General features: G+C 48.7%; 2 protein-coding genes and 1 pseudogene across 3 annotated transcripts in view; 2 read left to right on the top strand and 1 right to left on the bottom strand.

Annotated features, from left to right (window-relative positions):
- NDUFA7 (NADH dehydrogenase (ubiquinone) 1 alpha subcomplex, 7, 14.5kDa) overlaps positions 1–4700 on the top strand; it is a 5073-nt gene extending 373 nt beyond the window's left edge. Inside the window, exons 2-4 of the mRNA XM_014543239.1 lie at positions 114–313; positions 3369–3518; positions 4515–4700. Coding sequence (XP_014398725.1) covers positions 114–313; positions 3369–3518; positions 4515–4605 — 441 coding nt within the window. The 3' untranslated portion in view covers positions 4606–4700. The remainder of the gene's footprint in view (positions 1–113; positions 314–3368; positions 3519–4514) is intronic.
- Positions 4701–7379: 2679 nt separating this feature from the next.
- On the top strand, positions 7380–11726 carry CD320 (CD320 molecule). Of its 2 annotated transcripts, none has more exons than XM_014543263.1 (5): positions 7380–7591; positions 10053–10160; positions 10444–10677; positions 10969–11131; positions 11294–11726. In XM_014543263.1, the coding sequence occupies exons 1-5, from the start codon at positions 7477–7479 to the stop codon at positions 11667–11669; spliced, it is 996 nt and encodes a 331-aa protein (XP_014398749.1). In that variant the 5' UTR covers positions 7380–7476; the 3' UTR covers positions 11670–11726. The 2 variants fall into 2 exon arrangements, with proteins under 2 accessions (XP_014398749.1, XP_014398750.1); XM_014543264.1 differs by having other exon boundaries at positions 7383–7591; positions 10969–11118; positions 11294–11509.
- Positions 11727–15166: 3440 nt separating this feature from the next.
- On the bottom strand, positions 15167–15934 carry LOC102257938 (annotated as a pseudogene).
- Between the last annotated feature and the right edge of the window lie 3489 nt (positions 15935–19423).

Here is a 19423-nt window from a genome sequence, read left to right as displayed (position 1 = left end):
GCCAAGCTCTCCCTGGGCCAGGCCCGCGCTCCGCCCGGGACCCCGTGAGGCCGGAGCCCGGGACACACCCACCTCCACTCCCGCCCTGTGGCCGGAGACCTGCGTCTCCCTAGTTCCTGACCGCATTAGCCTTGGGTCTGGTGGTCCCGGCCCGACCTTCCTTTCCACGGGCCGTCTCTGCCTTCCCTTCATGTCTGTCCCTGGCTGTCCCTCTCCCCTCCCGGGGTGCCCTGCTGGCTGACCTTCCTTTCCTCCTCCCACAGCAAGACCTGCAGGCGAAGCTGCAGCTGCGCTACCAGGAGATCGCCAAGCGGTGAGCAGGCCCCGCTCGCTGCTCAAGCCCCCGCCCTGTTCTGTCCTTCTTCCACCAAAAACAAAACCGTGTTCCTTTAGACCAGCGGTTCTCAACCTGTGGGTCGCGACCCCTTTGGGGGTCGAACGACCCTTTCACAGGGGTCGCCTAAGACCATCGGAAAACACATATATAATTATATATTGTTTTTGTGATTAAATCACTATGCTTTAATTATGTTCCATTTGTTACAATGAAAATACATCCTGCATATCAGATATTTACATTACGATTCATAACAGTAGCAAAATTACAGTTATGAAGTAGCAACGAAAATAATGTTATGGTTGGGGGTCACCACAACATGAGGAACTGTATTAAAGGGTCGCAGCATTAGGAAGGTTGAGAACCACTGCTTTAGACCCTGAAGCCCTGGCCAAAATCCTGCCTCTAGCTTCCTGGCAGGTTGTGAAGACAGGTTTGCCTTTAAACTTGCTCTTGGAAACAGCCGATTGGCCGTGAATTCTGGTTGGGGATCGTTGTGATTTGCAGTCCTCAGTGTGGCCTTGCCCGCTGGTGGTATCATTCCCAAGCAATAGATGGGGGGAAAAACAAACAAAACTGAGGCGTGGAGAGACAATCATTTGCTTAAAGCCATTCAGAAGCTAGGAAGTGACACCTGGGACTTGAACCCAGACTTGTCTTGATTTCAACTCATTGATGTCCAAAAAGTGCTTGATATTTACAAGCCCTTGCCGTGTCCTCAGCCTTGGGGAGACCAGTGCAAACAAGGAAAGTTCTGGTCCTCATTCCTTCATATCCTAGGAAGAGAAAAACGTAGAGAAAAAACACAGCAGGCAAAAAAAAAACCAACACATTATTCTGGAATGCTCCAAAGATAAATGAGAGTAATCTGGAGGGTTACTACTTTGGGTCATGTGGGTCAGGAAAAGTTTCAGGGATTGACATTTGATTCACCTAAATCCGTGGTTCTCAACCTTGGCTGCACATTAGAATCACCTGGGAATATTTTTAAAATCCTGATTTCTGGGCCCCATCCTCCGGAAATTCTGTTTCTTTGTTACTAATGTTGTGGCCCCACCCCATAACAAAGAAACAAATTCCAGAGGATGAGGCCCAGAAATCAGGATTTTAAAAAGATTCCCAGGTGATTCTAATGTGCAGCCAAGGTTGAGAACCACTGACCTAAATGATGAGAAAGAGCCAAAGGATAATTATTGAAGAAACCTGGGCAGAGAGAACAGTAAGCACGAAGGCTGTAAGGCCCAACAGAGCCAGAAGCAGGAAGGAGGCCAGTGTGACAGACACAGGTAGGAAAGGGGATAGCGGTATAAAATTAAGCCAGTGGCAGGCAAAGGTAAGGCAGTCTTGGAGGGTTGGCAGTGAAGGAAGAAAAAATAGCATTAAAGTAACCAAATTTATGTGAATGCCTAAATGGTGTGATTAATTCCTAATATCAAAAGTTTAAATTGCTTTTCCATCCAGGGTTTGGGCTAGTTGAGGAAACTTGTAAAATTTTCAGTGTCTTTAGGGTAATGGTGCCCCCTAGTGATTCATTTGGGATTTTCCTTTCAGCACTGTTTTTTTTTTTTGGTTGTTTTTTTATTTCAGAGAGGAAAGGAGAGGAAGAGAGAGAAAGAAACATCGATGAGCCCGGCTGGCTGAGCCCGGCTGGCGTGGCTCAGTATGAACCGGGAAGTCACCGTTCGATTTCCAGTCAGGGCACATGCCCGGGTTGTGGGCTCAATCCCCAGTGAGGGGAATGCAGGAGGCAGCTGATCAGTGATTCTCTCTCATCATTGATGTTTCCATTGTTCTCTCCTCCCTTGCTCTCTGAAATCAATTTAAAAAAAATAAAGAGGAAGAAAGAAACATCAATGGAGAGAATCATTGGTCAGAATCGAATCCAGGACCTTTCAGTCTGTAGGCCGACTCTCTATCCACTGAGCCAAACCAGCTAGGGCCAGCACTGGTTATATCTTTTCTGTGTTAGGTTGCAGAAAACTATGGCCATTCCTACAGAGATCATCTCTACTCCAGGGCCTAAGCAAATTCTAACTGCCACACAGGACATTATTTTGAATGTTAAATTTTTAAAATTTATTTATCTGTATTTATTTTTTTAAAAAAAAATACACAATGACTATCACTTGTATTAAGAAAAAATTTAAATCCTGGCAAAATGATTACCAGACAAAAAGTTTGTTTAAAAACATGGTTGAATGAAAGCCCAGTTTTAAAAGATTTTTCCTATCATTTTGCCCTCCCTCTCTGCTGTATTTTCTAGGGAAGCTCCTCTTGAGGTTAGGGTTTCCTTTTCAGGCTTCCAGCTTCTTTGTAAATTCACCTCAGGCCCAGAACAGAGCTCTGTTCACCCCCCTTTCTGGCAGCAGCCACCATGAGGTGACAGGAAATGCAGAGGCCTGGGAGGCTTGGAATACAAGGTGCTCTTTGAGTTATAAGCCTTGATCCCAGCAGGGTTCTCCAGAGCAGTGGTCGCCAACCTTTCGGACCTCATGGACCACTGGTTGGCAACCATTGCTCCAGAGAGTTTCTGAAATAGCAGGAAACCCAGTTGTGTAGTCTGGCCTTTGGGAAGGAAGCCCCTCAGAACGAGCTATGTTTGGAGCTTGTTGCCCAAGCTTTTACTGATTAACTACTGGATAGGTAGTGGGCAGAGCCTCACAACCTGGCTTCTTCATTTCCTGAGCATCTTCAGGTGGAAAGTGAGGCCAGATGCCAAGCTCTGGGTCATGGGGAGGGTGGGAACAGTCCCAGGTGTTCAGACTGGGCCTACCCCTTCCATGGGTTTCACAAAAGGTCATTCATCCATTTGGGGCAGGTAGGGGACCTGCAATGGAGCAGACCCAGCTCTCACATCCAAAGCCTGGGCTGCCACCTGCTTCTAGGCTCTGGACCCTCTCCAGGCATGTCCCTCCATGACAATGTACCAAGGGATACCCCTGGCCTGCAGCCTGTCCCAGTGACACAGGTGACCAGCCAGGCAGTGAGAGCAATATGGCTTTGCTTTAATGCTGATGTCCTTTTTCCTCAGAACTCAGCCTCCTCCCAGGCTCCCTGTGGGCCCCAGCCACAAGCTCTCCAACAATTACTACTGTACCCGTGACGGCCGCAGGGAAGCCACACCACCTTCCATTGTCATGTCCTCACAGAAGGCGCTGGTGTCAGGCAAGCCAGCAGAAAGGTGAGGATGCCACACACTCCTACAGCCAGCCTGTTCTCTCGCTTCTGCTTTTCAAGGTCCCATTTACCTAGCATCAGCTGTGTTGGGAACCATGCGGCCAGGAGCTTTTCATCTGCAAACGCATTTAATCCCCACCTATCCCAGTGTAGGGGTTAGGGCCGAAGGCAGGGGTGGGTTTTCTGCAAATCAGATAAAGTTCCAGGGTCCTTTAGTTTCAGGTGTACAGTATAATGATTTGATATCTGTATATATTGCAAATGTTAGTGTTTGTCATTTTACGTAGTTACAAATTTTTTTTGTAATGAGAACTTTTAAAAAATATATATATTTTATTGATTTTTTTTTACAGAGAGGAAGGGAGAGGGAGAAGGAGAGGGATAGAGAGTTAGAAACATCGATCAGCTGCCTCCTGCACACCTCCTACTGGGGATGTGCCCGCAACCAAAGTACATGCCCTTGACCGGAATTGAACCTGGGACCTTTCAGTCTGTAGGCTGACGCTCTATCCACTGAGCCAAATCGGTTAGGGCTGTAATGAGAACTTTTAACATCTTCTCTCTTAGCAACTTTCAAATATACAATACAGTGTTATTAACTACTAGAGGCCTGGTGCACGAATTTGTGCATGGGTGGGGTCCCGCCAGCCCTGCCTCCAATCAGGGTGGGGGGATCGGGGGTGGGGCTGGCTGGTGGGAGGGGCCGTGGGTGGTTGGTTGGCCAGCTGGCCCCGCCCCCTAGTCCAACTCCCAGTGGAGGGGACAATTTGCATATTAGCCTTTTATTATCTAGGATAGTCACCATGTTGTACATTGCACCCCCAGGACTTACTTATTTTATAAATAGAAGTTTGTACCTTTTATTGTTTGTTTTTTAGATTCCACATATAAGTGAGGTCATATGGTACTTGTCTTTCTCTGTCTGACTTATTTCACTGAGCTTAATACCTTCTAGTCCATCCATGTTGTTGCAAATGGTAAGATATCATTCCTATTCCAGCTCAGCTTTGGCAGCCACTGAGAAGAAGGCGGTGACACCAGCTCCTCCCATACAGAAGTGGGAGCTGTCCCAGGACCAGCCTTATCTGTGATACTGCTCTGGGCCACCTGACTGTGCCCTCCTTGTCTTCCATTCTGGGAGAACGTGACCTGACTTATGACAAATATATTATATTGTGCTCTCTAGTATCACTTCCATTTTTACTTTTAAAAAAAAGTATATATATGTATGTGTGTGTATGTATGTATGTATGTATATATATATATATTGATTTCAGAGAAGAAAGGAAAGGGAGAGAGAGATAGAAACATCAATGATGATTGGCTGCCTCCTGCATGCCCCCTACTGGGACCAAGTGTACAAGTGTACAACCTGGGCATGTGCCCTGACCAGGAATTGAACCGTGACCTGTTTCATAGGTCAACACTCAATCACTGAGCCATGCCGGCTGGGCCATTTTTACTTTTAAGGTGACACTGGGTTTACTTGGATTTCGGGGTGAAGTTGGTGCCAAATCTCTTAACTCTGTCAGTGCTCCAGGGACAGAGAGGAATAGTAGTTCTTGGGCTCCAGGGTGACATGTCACAGACATGGATGACATGGTACAGGGGGCCCAGAGATATCCCATCCCTTCTCCAAGGGCCTGGCTCTATCCCTGAGAGTGGTGGGCTGGATTCCAGGGCCTGTGGGGGTTGGGGAGGCTCTGACTGAGAAGATAGCAGGGCCAAAGACATACTGCTCACTTAATCTCTCTCAAGAGCTTCCCAAGCCATTGCTCATGTGGACATTGGCTGGTACCCTCCCACTGTGGCCCCTGCCTTACTTTGACCACCTTGCAGCTCAGCAGGGAAGGCAGAGGACAGCAAGGTGGCTCACAGGTAAAGCTCACCCAGGACAGATGAGGAAAGGCCTCCCTGAGCCAGAAGCCTTTCTGCTCAGGGCATGGGGGTACAGGGGATGAGGCAGAGTCAGCCAAGGGGACTAAGGGGCTTGTGCCTGTGGAGGAATGAGCAGGAGAGTAAAAGCCAAGACAAAGTGGCCCCAGTCTGGCTGCAGGAGTGAGGGAGCAACACAGTGACCTCAAGTGGGGGAGTGGCATGGCTGCCCCATGAAAGAACCCTGCAGCCTTTCCAAAGCTTAAGATCAGCTGTGCGCCAGGGGAGTGGAAGTGGAGAGCAAGGCAGGAAGCAGGAAAGGGTCACAGTTCCAGGCAGGAGGTATAAGTGGCTCAGAGTGGGCATCTCAAATGCTAAAAGCTCATTAGAGGTAGGGAGCCCCACAGGCTGAAAAACCTGGGAAGACTTCCTGGAGGAGGTGGGGTTTTAGTTGGGGTAAATGATAAATCAGATTCAGGAAGGTCAGGAGGGAAAGGAAGGCTGAGCAGGGTATGTGGGAGCTACAAGGAGGGCAACCCTGGAGGGCTTCAGAAGACCCCAGGCAAGATGTGCCATTGAAGGTTTCAGAATACAGTGGGGCCTTGGCTTAGGAGTGTCCCGACTAACGAGTTTTTTGAGATACCAGCCGTCTCTGCCGATTTTTTGCATTGAGTTGACAGAGTAATTTGAGTTAACGAGCTCGTAAGGAGCTCGGTCTCAGAACAATTAAATTCGTAAGTCAAGGCCCCACTGTAGTTTTATGACCCAGACTTGAGATTTGGCAAGGGAGTAAAATAGGGAAGGTCTGACACCTGAGCTCTTTCTGTGTGCTAGGTACAGTTCTGAATGCTTCCTATCCATGATCTCAGCTCCTTTGATCCTGTGAGGTCACCACTGTTGTCAAGCCTCCAACAGCCTTTAAGGCCAGGCACTCCTACCCCCCCCCCGCCCCCCAGTCCTATTTGCTACTCAGTCCACCTGCTTCTGCACCCTTGCATCTTTGCTTCTTACCCATTTCCCCTGGGAGATTATTATCAGAAAGTATACTCCAAAAGCAGCTATAACCTCTGACATTTTCAAATAGTGAAGTGTGCCATCAACTGGCAAATAGAACCCTTTCTGTGAAAATCTGTATGCTATAGTTAGCTTCACAGGAAACAGGGTGGTCAATACTTGCATATCCGGCATAATGCTGAAGGACAGTGATTTGCTTGGATGAGGTCTTGCTGGCAGTGGAACTTGCTGCTTCTGAAGACAGAGCTGTAGGCGAAAATATTTTCTAGAAGAGAACACAGAAACCAGATTGGCTAGAAAGCTTGCAGAAGGCTTGTTATGTGCCTTCTGGGTGAGTGTGAGAAGTGAACACCCAAGGATTGCCTTCACAGATCTTGTTCCAGAAGTGAAGAATAATACTTCCCTATTGGGTACATGAGGACTAAATGAGACAGCGTGAGCGCACCCAGGTGCCAGGGACAGGATGTTTATGTTTATTTTTTTAAGGAATTATAAGTTTATTAGGTCATCTAGATAACCAGATGGGCTGAGCCCCCAAATGGCACCAGCCAGGATGTTTATATTTAAAAGCCCACTAGGTAGTAGGCACTGGGGACGCAAGAACAGCATTCCTGAGCTCCTAGGCCTGACATTTCAGTTGGGAATCAGACACTAAACCAAAATAAGTAAATATATAATGTGTCGGGTGCACGAAAGAAATACAGTAAAGAGGGTGTCAGGTGCACAAAAGATTAGAAGGCGAGGATGGGGCGTGGCTGAGGGGAGTGGTTGCCATATTAAATACGATAGGTAGTACATACACTGCGGCATAGAACGTTACATGTTGTAAGTAGACGTCAACAAGTTGGTTTCCATCCCTCCGTACCTTTCGCTGTACCTTATCACAGGGAAAAGTGCGAAAGAGCCAAATCGCGGGTCCCCTCGCATTCGGACATTTACGGTAGGCTTAGCGGCCAGACCTCTGTGCTCGGGCCCCGCCCCCGGCGGGTGCGCGCGTGCGCGGGAATCTGAGCTCCTCCAGAGCCAGACCGCGCGGGCCAGCGCTGGGCGTGGGTGGCGCAGTGAGCGGTTGGATGGCACTGGGAGGAGCGCAGCGGACCGCGGCTCTGGGCCTGACACTGCAGCTGCTGCTCGGCTTCGTGCTGGGCCTGGAGGCAGCCCCGACCCGGTCCCGGGTCCAGACCATAGGTGAGTGAGCTCCACGCTGCCCGTGCGCCCGCCTGGCCAGCAGCCTAGCTTCGTCCCTGCCGGCACCGCCTCGCCATTGGCTGCGCCGCACTCCGTCCGGACACTCCTCCTGCATGTGGCTCTTGACTCTTTAGCTGGGAAATTGTGCGAGTCCTCACCAATGAAGAGTTCACTGCCTGCCTTTCACTGCCGTGCGCTGGCCCTGCTCACACCCCGCACCTGCTCTGCTTTATCGTCACCCATTGTTACCTCCAAGCCGTCCGCCCTTCAGCCCTTCAGCCCAGCGCGGGCTCGCCGCAGGCCCTGGTTGTCCGACCTCTAACGCTGCGGGGTCGGTCACCTGGTACCTGGTACCTTCCGCAGCAGCAGCAGCGCCTTCCAAACCCTCCCGTCTGAGCTGAGGCCTTGTGGCTGTTTCTTCGGTGGCCATCCTCCCACCCAATCTCTGCACTTTTCTCCTCTAGCCTTAGAGAACGAAAGGTCTCCCTCCCTGTGACCCCCGGCCGATGTGATGTTGGCGGCTGTCTCAGGTTCCCAGCGGCAGCTGGGAGGGTTAGAGTGGCCTCCGTGTGTGCGAAGGTGCCCCTGACTTTCAGCTGTGAGCTCAAGTTCACACACGTGGGCTCCCCTCTGATCTGGCCCTCTACCTCAACCAAAGTCCCTGCCTTTTCAGGCTGAAGGTTCCTGTAAGGAAGGCAGGACTCATGTTAACCAAGTACCAAACCTTTACATACAAGCAGTCTCCTCAGGACACTGAGGTAGGGACTCCTAACTGCCCCATTTACAGGTAAGAAAACCACGGCTGGGAGGAGTCACTGGTCTGGTCCCCCAACCTAATGAGGTGGGTCCACTCTGCTCTGCTGCCCACTTTACATAGGGACACACACTCCGGCAGGTCAGGGAGAGATGTTGCTTGTCCAGACCAAGACTGGCTAGGCCCGGGAGGAAGCTGAGCCTGGATGCGGACAGTCCACCCTGGGCAGGGAAGGAAGCCAGCTCCAGGTTGTCTACAGCTCTCCCCGCCTCCACCGAGTCCAAGGACTGTGTGGCCTACAGCTGCAGTCGGGCCTGGAGGTCTGCAGAGGAGCCAGCTGTGGAGAGTGGGGTGTTTGGAGGCTCAGGCCCCTGTGAGTGAAAGTGCAAGGGGCAAGTGGACCAGCATCAAATGGGGCTAGGCTGGGGCCAAGCCAGGTATTTGCCACCCATCTTGCTACATCTAGGAGGAAGCCCTAAAACTCACTCTCTTGCTCTGTCCCTCAAACTCAGGTTCCAGTTCCTTTTGTGCTCCTCCCGATCAGCATACAGCCCAGCCCTTGCTGTCAGGGGTCCAGGAAGGCTCAGATCTCACCGGAGTGTGACCTGTGTTCACGTATTGTCAGGCACCCCCTGGGCTTTCGGTCACACGGCCATGGTCCTGGCACACTGAGTGTCCAGTCTAGTCCCTATCAGTTTAAAGAGGGTTGTTGTAAGTGGGAAGCAGAACCTCAGGAGTCTCTGAGAGGGACAGGAGACCCCTCCCAGGAAATAGAGTGAGATCTGAGGCCGAGGAGGCAATCTCCAGGTACAGAGTGGAGGGAGGAAAGGGTATACTGGGCCAAGAAACAGCACAGACAAGGCACTGAGGTGGAACAAGCCAGGCTTCTTGGTGAAGCAGTGAGGAGGCCACGACAGAGGGAGCTTTGTGAAGAGGAAAATGTGGGAGGAAGCGAGGTTCCAGGAAGGGTTCAGGGCTGAGCTAGGCCTTGTGGGTCACAGGGAGGAGGTAGGATTTGTTTGTGAGAGGCTTGGTGGGCCAGGAGACGGCTTTGAGCAGAGGACAGGTGAAGTGGGTTACCAAATGATGGGACTCTGAGGGGTCTCCAGTGTCCAAATGGAGATGAGGTTGGGGGCCTGGCGAGGTAGCACATTCAGGATAGGAACGTGGTCAGATCTGGAGGAATTTAGGAGCTAAGATGACAGAGCTTGGTGACTAAGCTGATCTTTTACCCCTTTCTTAAGTAGGTGGGATGTCATGGGCCCTGCTGACCCTGACCATGGGCCTGATCCAGGGCAGGTTCAGAGATGGCGCCTCCCCAAGTCTGTTTAACCATGTGGTTTGGAGAGAGTCCTGGGGAGACCATCTGACCATTTGGAGCTTGGTAATGACTCCAGTATCAGTGAGACCTGGGTTCAAACCCTGACTCTGCCACCAGTTCTGCTGCTTCTGGCCTTACATCTCCTCAGTGTTTTCTTTAGAATGGGGATCGCAATAGAACCTGCCCAGTAGGGCTTGTGGTGAGGCTGTGAACTCTTTGGCTTCAAGCCCCACATATAGTAGGTCCTCAGCAAAGGGTGACCACCAATATAGTTCCAGCGCCCTGGGACCTGGCCTGTCTCCTGGTGTTCGCAGCCTGTGACTACTAGACTTCTGGAGAGGGTCCAGACTCAGGCCTCCCAGGCCTCACTTGTGTTCATCTTGCAGGCTCACCCACAGGCTTCCAGTGCCGCATCAGCGGCCACTATGTGCCCCTCCTCTGGCATTGCGATGGTGAAGAGGACTGCCCTGATGGCAGCGATGAGGAGGAGTGCAGTGAGTGGTCGCACCTTGGGGTGGGGCTTGCAGGGATGGGGCCACAGGAGGTGATGCTTGTGGAAGGGTTGTGGCTTTCAGGGGGCACAGTGGGATAGGGCCTGGTGGGGGTGGGGGCGCTGTAAGGAGGGAAGTCTGGGTCTCAGGCTTGAGAAGAGGTGAGTTTACAGGGAGGTGGAGTTAGTGTGGTCTTGGACCCGGAGGCTTGCAAGGGGATGGGCTGTGGGGAGTACCTGGGCCCTGTTGTGGGGGCGTTAGGGACCTGACTGACTCTGTACTCCAGAGATAGAGCCGTGCACCCAGGATGGGCAGTGCTCACCGCCCGAGGGCAGCCTTTGCTCTTGTGACAGAATCGATGACTGCCCCGATGGCATCGACAAGATCCTTCTCAACTGTAGCCGCCAGCCCTGCCCGGCAGGGGAGCTCCACTGCCTGCTGGGCAGCACCTGTATCCCACATACCTGGCTCTGTGATGGCCACCCAGACTGTCCTGACTCCAGTGATGAGCTTGGCTGTGGTATGTGCCATGGGACCTCATCATGGTTGTAGCAGTGGGGAGGGCTGGTTGTTAGAGGAGGATGTCTGACACCTTCCGTGTGTGACCAGGCTGCGAGTGTGGGCTTGTGCATTTGCTCTTGTCTGCATACCTGTGGGGGCAGTGAGAGGTCACTCCTAGCACCAGTGCTCACCAACCTCACTCAGTCTGGGATAGAGGATGAGCCTCAAGGTCTCCCTCAGGCACATGGAACACCTGTTCACACCCCCACACACCCCTTCCCCAGCTAATGAATGCCTGGATTTATTGCAGGAACTGAGACCCTCCAGGAAGGCATGTCTGTGACCCCTGTGACCCTGGAGAGTGTCACCTATTTCGGGAATGCCACAGCCACCTTTGTCAGGAACCAGGACTCAGTCCAGTCTGGAAATCGAAGTGCCTATGGGGTTATTGCAGCTGCTGGTATGATGCACAGGCCCTCCCACTTCTACTTCCCTGGGCCTGGGGCAGCTGCTCCTAGGAGCTGGGGCTTGGGGAGGGGACAGGCTGCAGACCCCAGTCCCCATGCATTAGGATGTTTGTGGGTGTGGGGGCTCCTTGCACTCCCTCACCCAGTCCATTTGTCTGTTCCCCACAGTGGTGCTAAGTGCAGGTTTGGTTGCCGCCACTCTGCTTGTGTTGTCCCGGCTCCTGTACCCGCCAGGGCTGCTGGTGGTCATGAAGGAGTCCCTACTGCTGCCAGAGAGGAAGACCTCACCGCTCTGAGGATGAGCTCTTGCCATCATGTTGCTGGGGCCCTGAGTGTGGCAGCTGTGGGGACATGCATGTGGCTGCTGGCACACCAGGCCTCAGATGTGGGTTCTTCTGACCATAGTCCTGCAGACCTGAGTTCCTGTGGACTTGACCCTGGAGACTGGATGTGCCTGACCCAGCCCCTGAATGTGGAGAGCCTGGATCGGAACATGCCCCACCTGGGATTGGCCCCAGGCTGCTCCAGGGTGGCCTGTGCATAGACACTGCTCCTGCCCTGCCCCGTCTGAGGGTGGTGATTAAAGTTATTTTGCATCATCTGCCTGCTTCTGGGCCTCTGTCTCCCTCTGCCCGGGGAAGTCTGGGCAGCAGCCCACCTCTGTGGCCATTCTGCTTCTTGCTTCCTGGGACCCAGAGCAGGGGCGGTTGGGCAGTCTGCATTACCCACAGGCTTCTTCAAGGAGAGCAGAGCTTGGGCATTGCCTCCTGGAGTCGAGAGGATCCCTGTCTATCATGGCTGCCTCTTTGAAATGGAGGCTGGTTTCTGCTCCAACGCATTTTAAAATGTAGGTTTCATTATCCAGGTATGATGAGGCCAACAGATCAGGAGAGGACACATTGTCCTTGGCTGGTGTGGCTCAGAGGGTTTGATTCCCAGTTGGCACATGCCCAGGTTGCAGGCTCAATCCCCAGTAGGGGACATGCAGGAGGTGGCTGATCAATGGTTATCTCTCATCGAGGTTTCTATCTCTTTTTTCCTCTCTGAAATCAATAAAAAAAGAAAAGACACATTGTGTCCTGGCCACTGTTTTACCAGTGGTTAGAGCATTGGCCCGTACACCAAAAGGTTGTGGGTTTGATTCTCGGTCAAGGGCACATACCTGGGTTACAGGTTCAATCCCTGGCCCTGGTCAGGGTAGAGCAGGAGGCAACCAATCGATATGTCTCTTTCACATTGATATTTCTCCCTCTCTCCCCCTCCCTTCCACTCTCCAAAAATCAGTGGAAAAAATATCCTTGAGTGAGGATTAACAAAGAAAAGAAATATAACTCCCTAAGAGGAGGGGGCCCACCTCTGCAGTCAGGAGGCAGAGGGTAGGAGAGAAAGGGGCCAGAGCCTTGACTGTGGTTCCCACCAGAGGAAGGGGTGAGGCAGGGTTAGCAGGCTTGGACTGCTAGTTTGAATAGTTTCAGTGGGCTCGGCACAGGCACTGTATTTTGCGTCAGCCTGTTGACAGTGACGCACAAGCTAGGAAGGCCTGAGACACACCTGGGTCTTGTGTGCTATCTCAACACATTCCCCTGACCAGAGCCAGTGTTGTGGCTTGCCGGGCCCTTGTTCTTAGTATGATCCCAGGATGCACCTCAGCAGCAACCACCAGGGAACTTCAAGGAACAAGATTTATTACTCATGGGTCCTGGAGCTTACATGGCAGGCTCAGGGCCATTCGGCGTGATTGGGGAGTGAGGGATGGCACGGACCTGGGGGTTCTGCCTTTATTAGGGACGGAGGGTGAGTCATCTAGGGTTGCCTGGGTTCTCTGTTGGTATATTTAAAGCATAAGAGCAGGAATGAGGGTGCGGGAGGGAGGAGCAAGGTCACTCAAGTGGCCAGTTATCTAGGTCACCCGGGCTTTCTGAGAGAGGGTCCTTTATGTGTGGGAGCAGCGTGATTCCTATCTGGGTTGTCTTGCTAGTAGACTGGCATTATGTTTATTCAAGCTGGATGTCTTTTGAAATGGATGCCTCAGCCATCAAAAGCTTATTGTCAGGCACTTACACTATACTGTCCCTACTTGGCACCTGGTCCTGGGGTGATCAGGGCAAGGGCATAATGGCTCTGGATTGGTTGGTTTGCACATTAAAGTTGAGTTGTTTGCTATCTCCAGGAACTAGCTAACCCTGAGGAACAGTCCCTCCCTGGTTAGGGAGACCCCAGTTGCCAGAGCATCAAGAATGCAGAAAATATAGACCAGCTGGTGTGACTCTGTGGTTGAGCATTGACCTATGAACCAGGAGGTCACAGTTTGATTCAAGGTCAGGGCATATGCCTGGGTTTCGGGCTCAATCCCCAGTGTGGGGTGTGTAGGAGGCAGCCGATCAATGAATCTCATCATCATGGATGTTTCTGTCTCCCTCCCCATTCTCTGAAATCAATAAAAGTACATTTTTTAAAAAAGAATACAGAAAATATAATTAATATACATCCTAACTGCTAGGTGATGAGGACAAGTCTCTTCTCTGACCCTCTTTCCTCATCACTGAATGGGGTGGCCAGGGCCCTGATAGCCTCTTTGTGGGGCAGTGACCTCACTGACATCACTGACATCCTTGTAGGTGGTCTGGATATTCGTCATCAGCTGGCTCCATGCCACCCAGTGCTGGGCAACACCAGGGCCCCATGCAGGGTCCTATACAGGGTCTCGGGGCTCCCATGTCTGGCTGGCAGGAAGCTGGCTCCTGATATAAGATGTTTGGAGGGGAAGAAGCGGGTGGGTGCACCAGGAGGGCTTCCAGGAGGTGGTAAAGCTTGGTTTTGGGACCCTGCCCCCACTGGGAGAAAGTGGTTGAGGGGGGTTTTGGAGTCTAGGCCTTAGGCAGCATGTTGGGGGCTGAGTTCTCTGTGGGGCAGAGGGGGTTGAGGCTTGGGAGGTGGCCTGCTGCCAGGATAGGGGGGCCTTGACTGACAGTGGAGCAGAGGGTGCCCTACCTTCTGGGGTACAAGGCCTTCCCTCTGCACCCTGTGGGTGCACCCGAGCTGGCCAAGACGTCCTGTCAAAGAGACGGAACCATGGTAGTTGACAGGAAGGAGTTATCACAGAAGTGTTTTCTTTTTTAAATTATTTGATTAGAGAGAGAGAGAGAGAGAGAGAGAGAGAGAGTAAGGGAGAGAGAGAAACATTGATTTGTTGTTCCACTTATTTATGCATTCCTTGGTTGATTCTTGTATGTGCCCTGACCAGGGATCAAACCCACAACCTTGGTGTTTCAGGGGGACAGTCTAACCAACTGAACTACCTGGCCAGGACTGAGAGCGGGGTTTTCTTGTTTTTAGGTTCTGGGGTTTTCTCCTTTGCTCAGGCATGGTCAGCTGCACTGGGCCAGGAGCTATGAGGCTGGCTGCAGGTGTCATACGCTGCCTAAGCAGAGGCCTAGGATTTGGATCTTTCTGAGATGTCACTTGGGTTTTCAGTTATCAGGGAAGCCAATCACTGCGCGCCTAGGAGCTCCCCACAATCGTTGATATATTCTCATGGTTCTGGGTTCACTAAGCTGGCTGCTTCCCCATTTTTTGTTTTGTTTTGTTTTGTTTTTTGAGGAATCCAAATGTTCAGTTTATTTAACTAAGCCTGGTGAAGCCATAGCATGAAGAAAAGCTGCAGTCGCCCTAGCTAGTTTGGCTCAGTGGATAGAACGTTGGCCTGTGGACTGAAAGGTCCTGGGTTCAATTCCGGTCAAGGGCATATGCCAGTGGGGGGCATGCAGGAGGAAGCCGATCGATGATTCTCTCTCATCATTGATGTTTCTATTTCTCTCTTCCTCTCTGAAATAAATAAAAATATATTTTGGAGAAAAAGGAAAGAAAAGCTACAGTCATTTGAGACAAATGGATGATTTTATAAAGTTAAAATCAAAAGACTTAAAACATGGAAAATTCATTAAGTATGATTAAGTAATAAAACACAAAAGTGACCACAATAATTAAAAATATGTTTAAATCGCAGACCTGGGAAATGGACTCTTCTCACAGCCTTCTCTGGAGAAGAGAAACTCCTTACGTGTTCTGACAGCACTGCACCTTCGGCTTATTTTCAGTGGTTGGTGGAACATGAATAGGAACCACATTGTTGCGTGGAGACGTTATTTTCACGTCTGACATTTGCTTCTGGGAAACAGTGCGGTATATCTCTGCCAGAACTCTCTGAAAAGCAGCTTCTACATTTGCAGAGTCTAGAGCTGATGTCCCAATGAATGACAAACCATTCTTTTCGGCAAAAATTCTTGCTTCGTGCGTAGGAACTGCCCTGAGATGACGCACATCACTCTTATTGCCCACATGCATGATGACAGTGTTACTATCAGTATGATCTCTCAGTTCTTTCAGCCATCGCTCTACATTTTCATATGTGAGATGTTTAGCAATGTCACCAACCATTAAGGCACCTACAGCTCCATGACAGTATGCTGATGTGATAGCTCAAAATCGCTCTTGCCCAGCTGTGTCCCATATCGGTGCCTTTATTGTTTTCCCATCAACCTGGATGCTTCATGTTGCAAACTCTACTCCAGTGGTGCTCTTGCTTTCAAGATTAAACTTGTTTCAAGTAAATTGAGACAAGAGATTATTCTTTCCAACACTGGAATCTCTGATAAGGACAACTTTGAATAGGTTGACGTATTTGTCTCGTGGGTGCCCATAGCAAGGAGTGAAGGGGCAGGAGTAGCAATGGAATGGGTGGGACCAGGGGGACGTTGCTGCAGGGGGTCCCCCCTTTTTAAATGTTGCTATCATTTTATTTTTTTCAAGTTTAGAAACATTTTTCAATTACAGTTGGCATTCAATATTATGTTAGTTTCAGGTGTCAGACATTTATATAACTTATGAAGCAGTCCCCCCATAAGTCTGGGACCCACCTGACACCATACAATTGACTACCATATGTTCCCCATGCCATACTTACATCCCTGTGATTACTTTATAACTGCAATTTGTACTTCTTAATCTATTTTCCCTTTTTTACTCATTCCCCAACCCCTTCCCATCTGGCAATCATCAGTTGTTCTCTGTATCAATGAGTTTGTTTCTATTTTGTTTGTTCATTTATTTTGTTTTTAGATTCCACATATAAGTGAAATCATATGGAATTTGTCTCTCTGCCTGACTTTTTTCACTGAGCTTAATACTCTTTAGGTCCATCCATGTTACTGCAAATGGCAAAGTTTCATTCCTTTCTATGGCTGAGTATATTCCATTGTACATATGTACCACAGTTTATTTTATTTAAAATTTTTAAAATAAATCTTTATTGTTGAAAGTATTACATTGTCCCCTTTTCCCCCCATTGTCCTCTCCCACCCCCCTCCTCCCAAGCCTTCACCACCCATCATTGGTTGATCTCTTCCCCCCACCCCCACCCTCCCCTGCCTTACCTCTGAGGTTTGACAGTCTGTTCGATATTTCTATGTCTCTGGGTCTATTTTTGTTCATCAGTTTGTGTTGGTCATTAGATTCCACATATGAGTGAGATCATGTGATATTTATCTTTCTCCAACTGGCTTATTTCGCTTACCATAATGCTCTCCAGTCCATCCATGCTGTTGCAAATTGTAAGAGTCTTTAAAGCAGTATAGTATTCCATTGTGTAGATGTACCACAGGTTTTTAATCCACTCATCTGCTGATGGGCACTTAGGCTGTTCCCAAATCTTAGCTATTGTAAATTGTGCTGCTATGAACATAGGGGTGCATATATCCTTTCTGATGGGTGTCTCTGAGTTCTTGGGATATATTCCTAGAAGTGAGATCAATGGGTCAAATGGGAGTTCCATTTTAAATTTTTCGAGGAAACTCCATACTGTTTTCCACAGTGGCTGCACCAGTCTGCATTCCCACCAGCAGTGCATGAGAGTTCCCTTTTCTCCACATCCTCGCCAACACTTGTCGTTTATTGATTTATTAATGATAGTCATTTTTACAGGTGTGAGGTGGTACCTCATTGTCGTTTTGATTTGCATCTCTTGGATGATCAGTAACTTTGAGCACTTTTTCATATGCCTTTTGGCCTTCTGTATGTCCATTTTGGAGAAGTGTCTATTGAGATCCTTTGCCCATTTTTATTGGATTGTTTATTTTCCTTTTATTAAGTTGTATGAATTCCCTATAGATTTTGGAGGTTAACCCCTTATCGAACTATCATTGGGAAATATGTTCTCCCATGGAGTGGGCATTCTTGTTATTTTATTGATGGTTTCTTTTGCTGTGCAGAAGCTCTTTATTTTGATGTAGTCCCATTTGTTTACTTTCTCCTTAATTCCATTGTCCTAGGAGATGTATCTGTAAACATGTTCCTACAAGAAATGTCTGAGATTTTGCTGCCAATGGTTTCTTCTAGGATTTTTATGGTTTCATGTCTTACATTTAAGTCCTTTATCCATTTTGAGTTTATTTTTGTATATGGTGTAAGTTGGTGGCCTAGTTTCATTTTTTTGCATGTATCTGTCCAGTTTTCCCAACACCATTATTGAAGAGACTATCTTGACTCCATTGTATGCTTTTGCCTCCTTTATAAAATATTAAGTAAGCATTATGACTTGGGTCGATTTCTGGGTTCCCTGTTCTGTTCCATTGGTCTATATGCCTGTTCTTGTGCCAGTACCAGCTGTTTTGATTACAGTAGCTTTGTAGTATAACTTGAAATCTGGTATTGTGATTCCTCCATAACACAGTTTTTTTATCTACTCATCTATCAATGGGCACCTAGGTTGCTTCCATATGTTGGCTATTGTAAATAATGTTACACTAAACATAGGGTTCATATATCTTTTCAAATTAGTGTTTTTGTTTTTTAAGTTTTAATATGTTTTTAAAAATTTTTTAAATCTTTATTGTTGAGAGTATTATAGATGTTCTCCTATTTCCCCCCATTGTCCTCCTTCACCTGGTTCCTGCCCCACCCCAGGCCTTCACCACCCTATTGTCTGTGTCTATAGGTAATGCATGTATGCATATAAGATCTTTAGTTAATCTCTCTCCATCCCTCTTCCCCCTTCCCTCTGAGATTTGTCAGTCTGTTCCATGTTTCCATGCCTCTGGTTCAAATTAGTGTTTTTGTTTTCTTCAGATAAATTCCTAGAAGTGGGATTACTGGGTCATATAATAGTTCTATTTTAATTTTTTGAGGACCCTCCATACTGTTTTCCATAATGGCTGCACCAGTCTGCATTCCTGCCAACAATGCATAAGGCTTCCCTTTTCTTCACATTCTCACACCACTTGTTGTTTATTGATTTGTTGATGATAGCCATTTTGATAGGTGTGAGGTGATATCTCCTTGTGGTTTTAATTTGCATTTCTCTGATGATTAGTGATGTTGAACATCTTTTTCATATGTCTTCCTTGGAGAAATACTATTCAGGTCCTCTGCCCATTTTTAAATAAATTGCTTGTTTTTGGTGTTAAGTTGTATGAGTTTCTTATATATTTTGTATATTAACTCTTTATCAAATGTATCATTGGTATCTTCACCCATTCAGTATATTGCCTTTCATTTTGTTGATGGTTTCCTTTGCTGTGCAAAACCTTTTTACTTTGATGTAGTCCCATTTGTTTAATTTTTTCTTTTGTTTCCCTCACCTGAGGGGACATATCTAAAAAAATATATTACTAAGAGCTATGCCAGAGATTTTACTGTTTATCTTTTCTTTTAGGAGTTTTATGATTTCGGGTTTTATATTTAAGTTTTTAATCAATTTTGAGCTTATTCTTCAACATAGTGTAAGAAAGTGGCCTAGTTTCATTTTTTTCTATGAACCTGTCCAGTTTTCCCAACACCATTTATTGAATAGGCTATCTTTACCCCATTGTATGTTCTTGCCTCCTTTGTCATTAATCAATTGACCATAAAGGTGTAGGTTTATTTCTGGGCTCTCTATTCTGTTCCATTGATCTAGGTGTCTGTATGCCAGTATGGCTACCAGCTCTTTGTTCCACTTGATGGTGGCTGCTGTCCTTTGGGGGCTGGGCTAGCTTGACATTACCATCAGGAATGTCTCTGTCATGTCTGGTGCTTTAGGGGGACAGCTGGGATAATGGGCCTCCCCCTCTCCACGTGGCCTCTCCGAATAGCCTTTCCACATGGCCACCTAAGCAGATGGCCACTTGCCTTTCATGGCAACTCAAGGCTCCCCTAAGTGCAGAGCTGAAGCAGCTGAAACTTCAAAAGCTCAGACCCTCCAGGAACTGGGCCAGCATCACTTTCTGCCCCATTCTGTTGGTTCAGTGGATGTGTGTGTGTGTG

Source organism: Myotis brandtii, unplaced genomic scaffold (genome assembly GCF_000412655.1).
Source record: "Myotis brandtii unplaced genomic scaffold, ASM41265v1 scaffold321, whole genome shotgun sequence".
NCBI classification, from domain to species: domain Eukaryota; kingdom Metazoa; phylum Chordata; class Mammalia; order Chiroptera; family Vespertilionidae; genus Myotis; species Myotis brandtii.
This window is presented reverse-complemented; position numbering and strand designations above follow the sequence as displayed.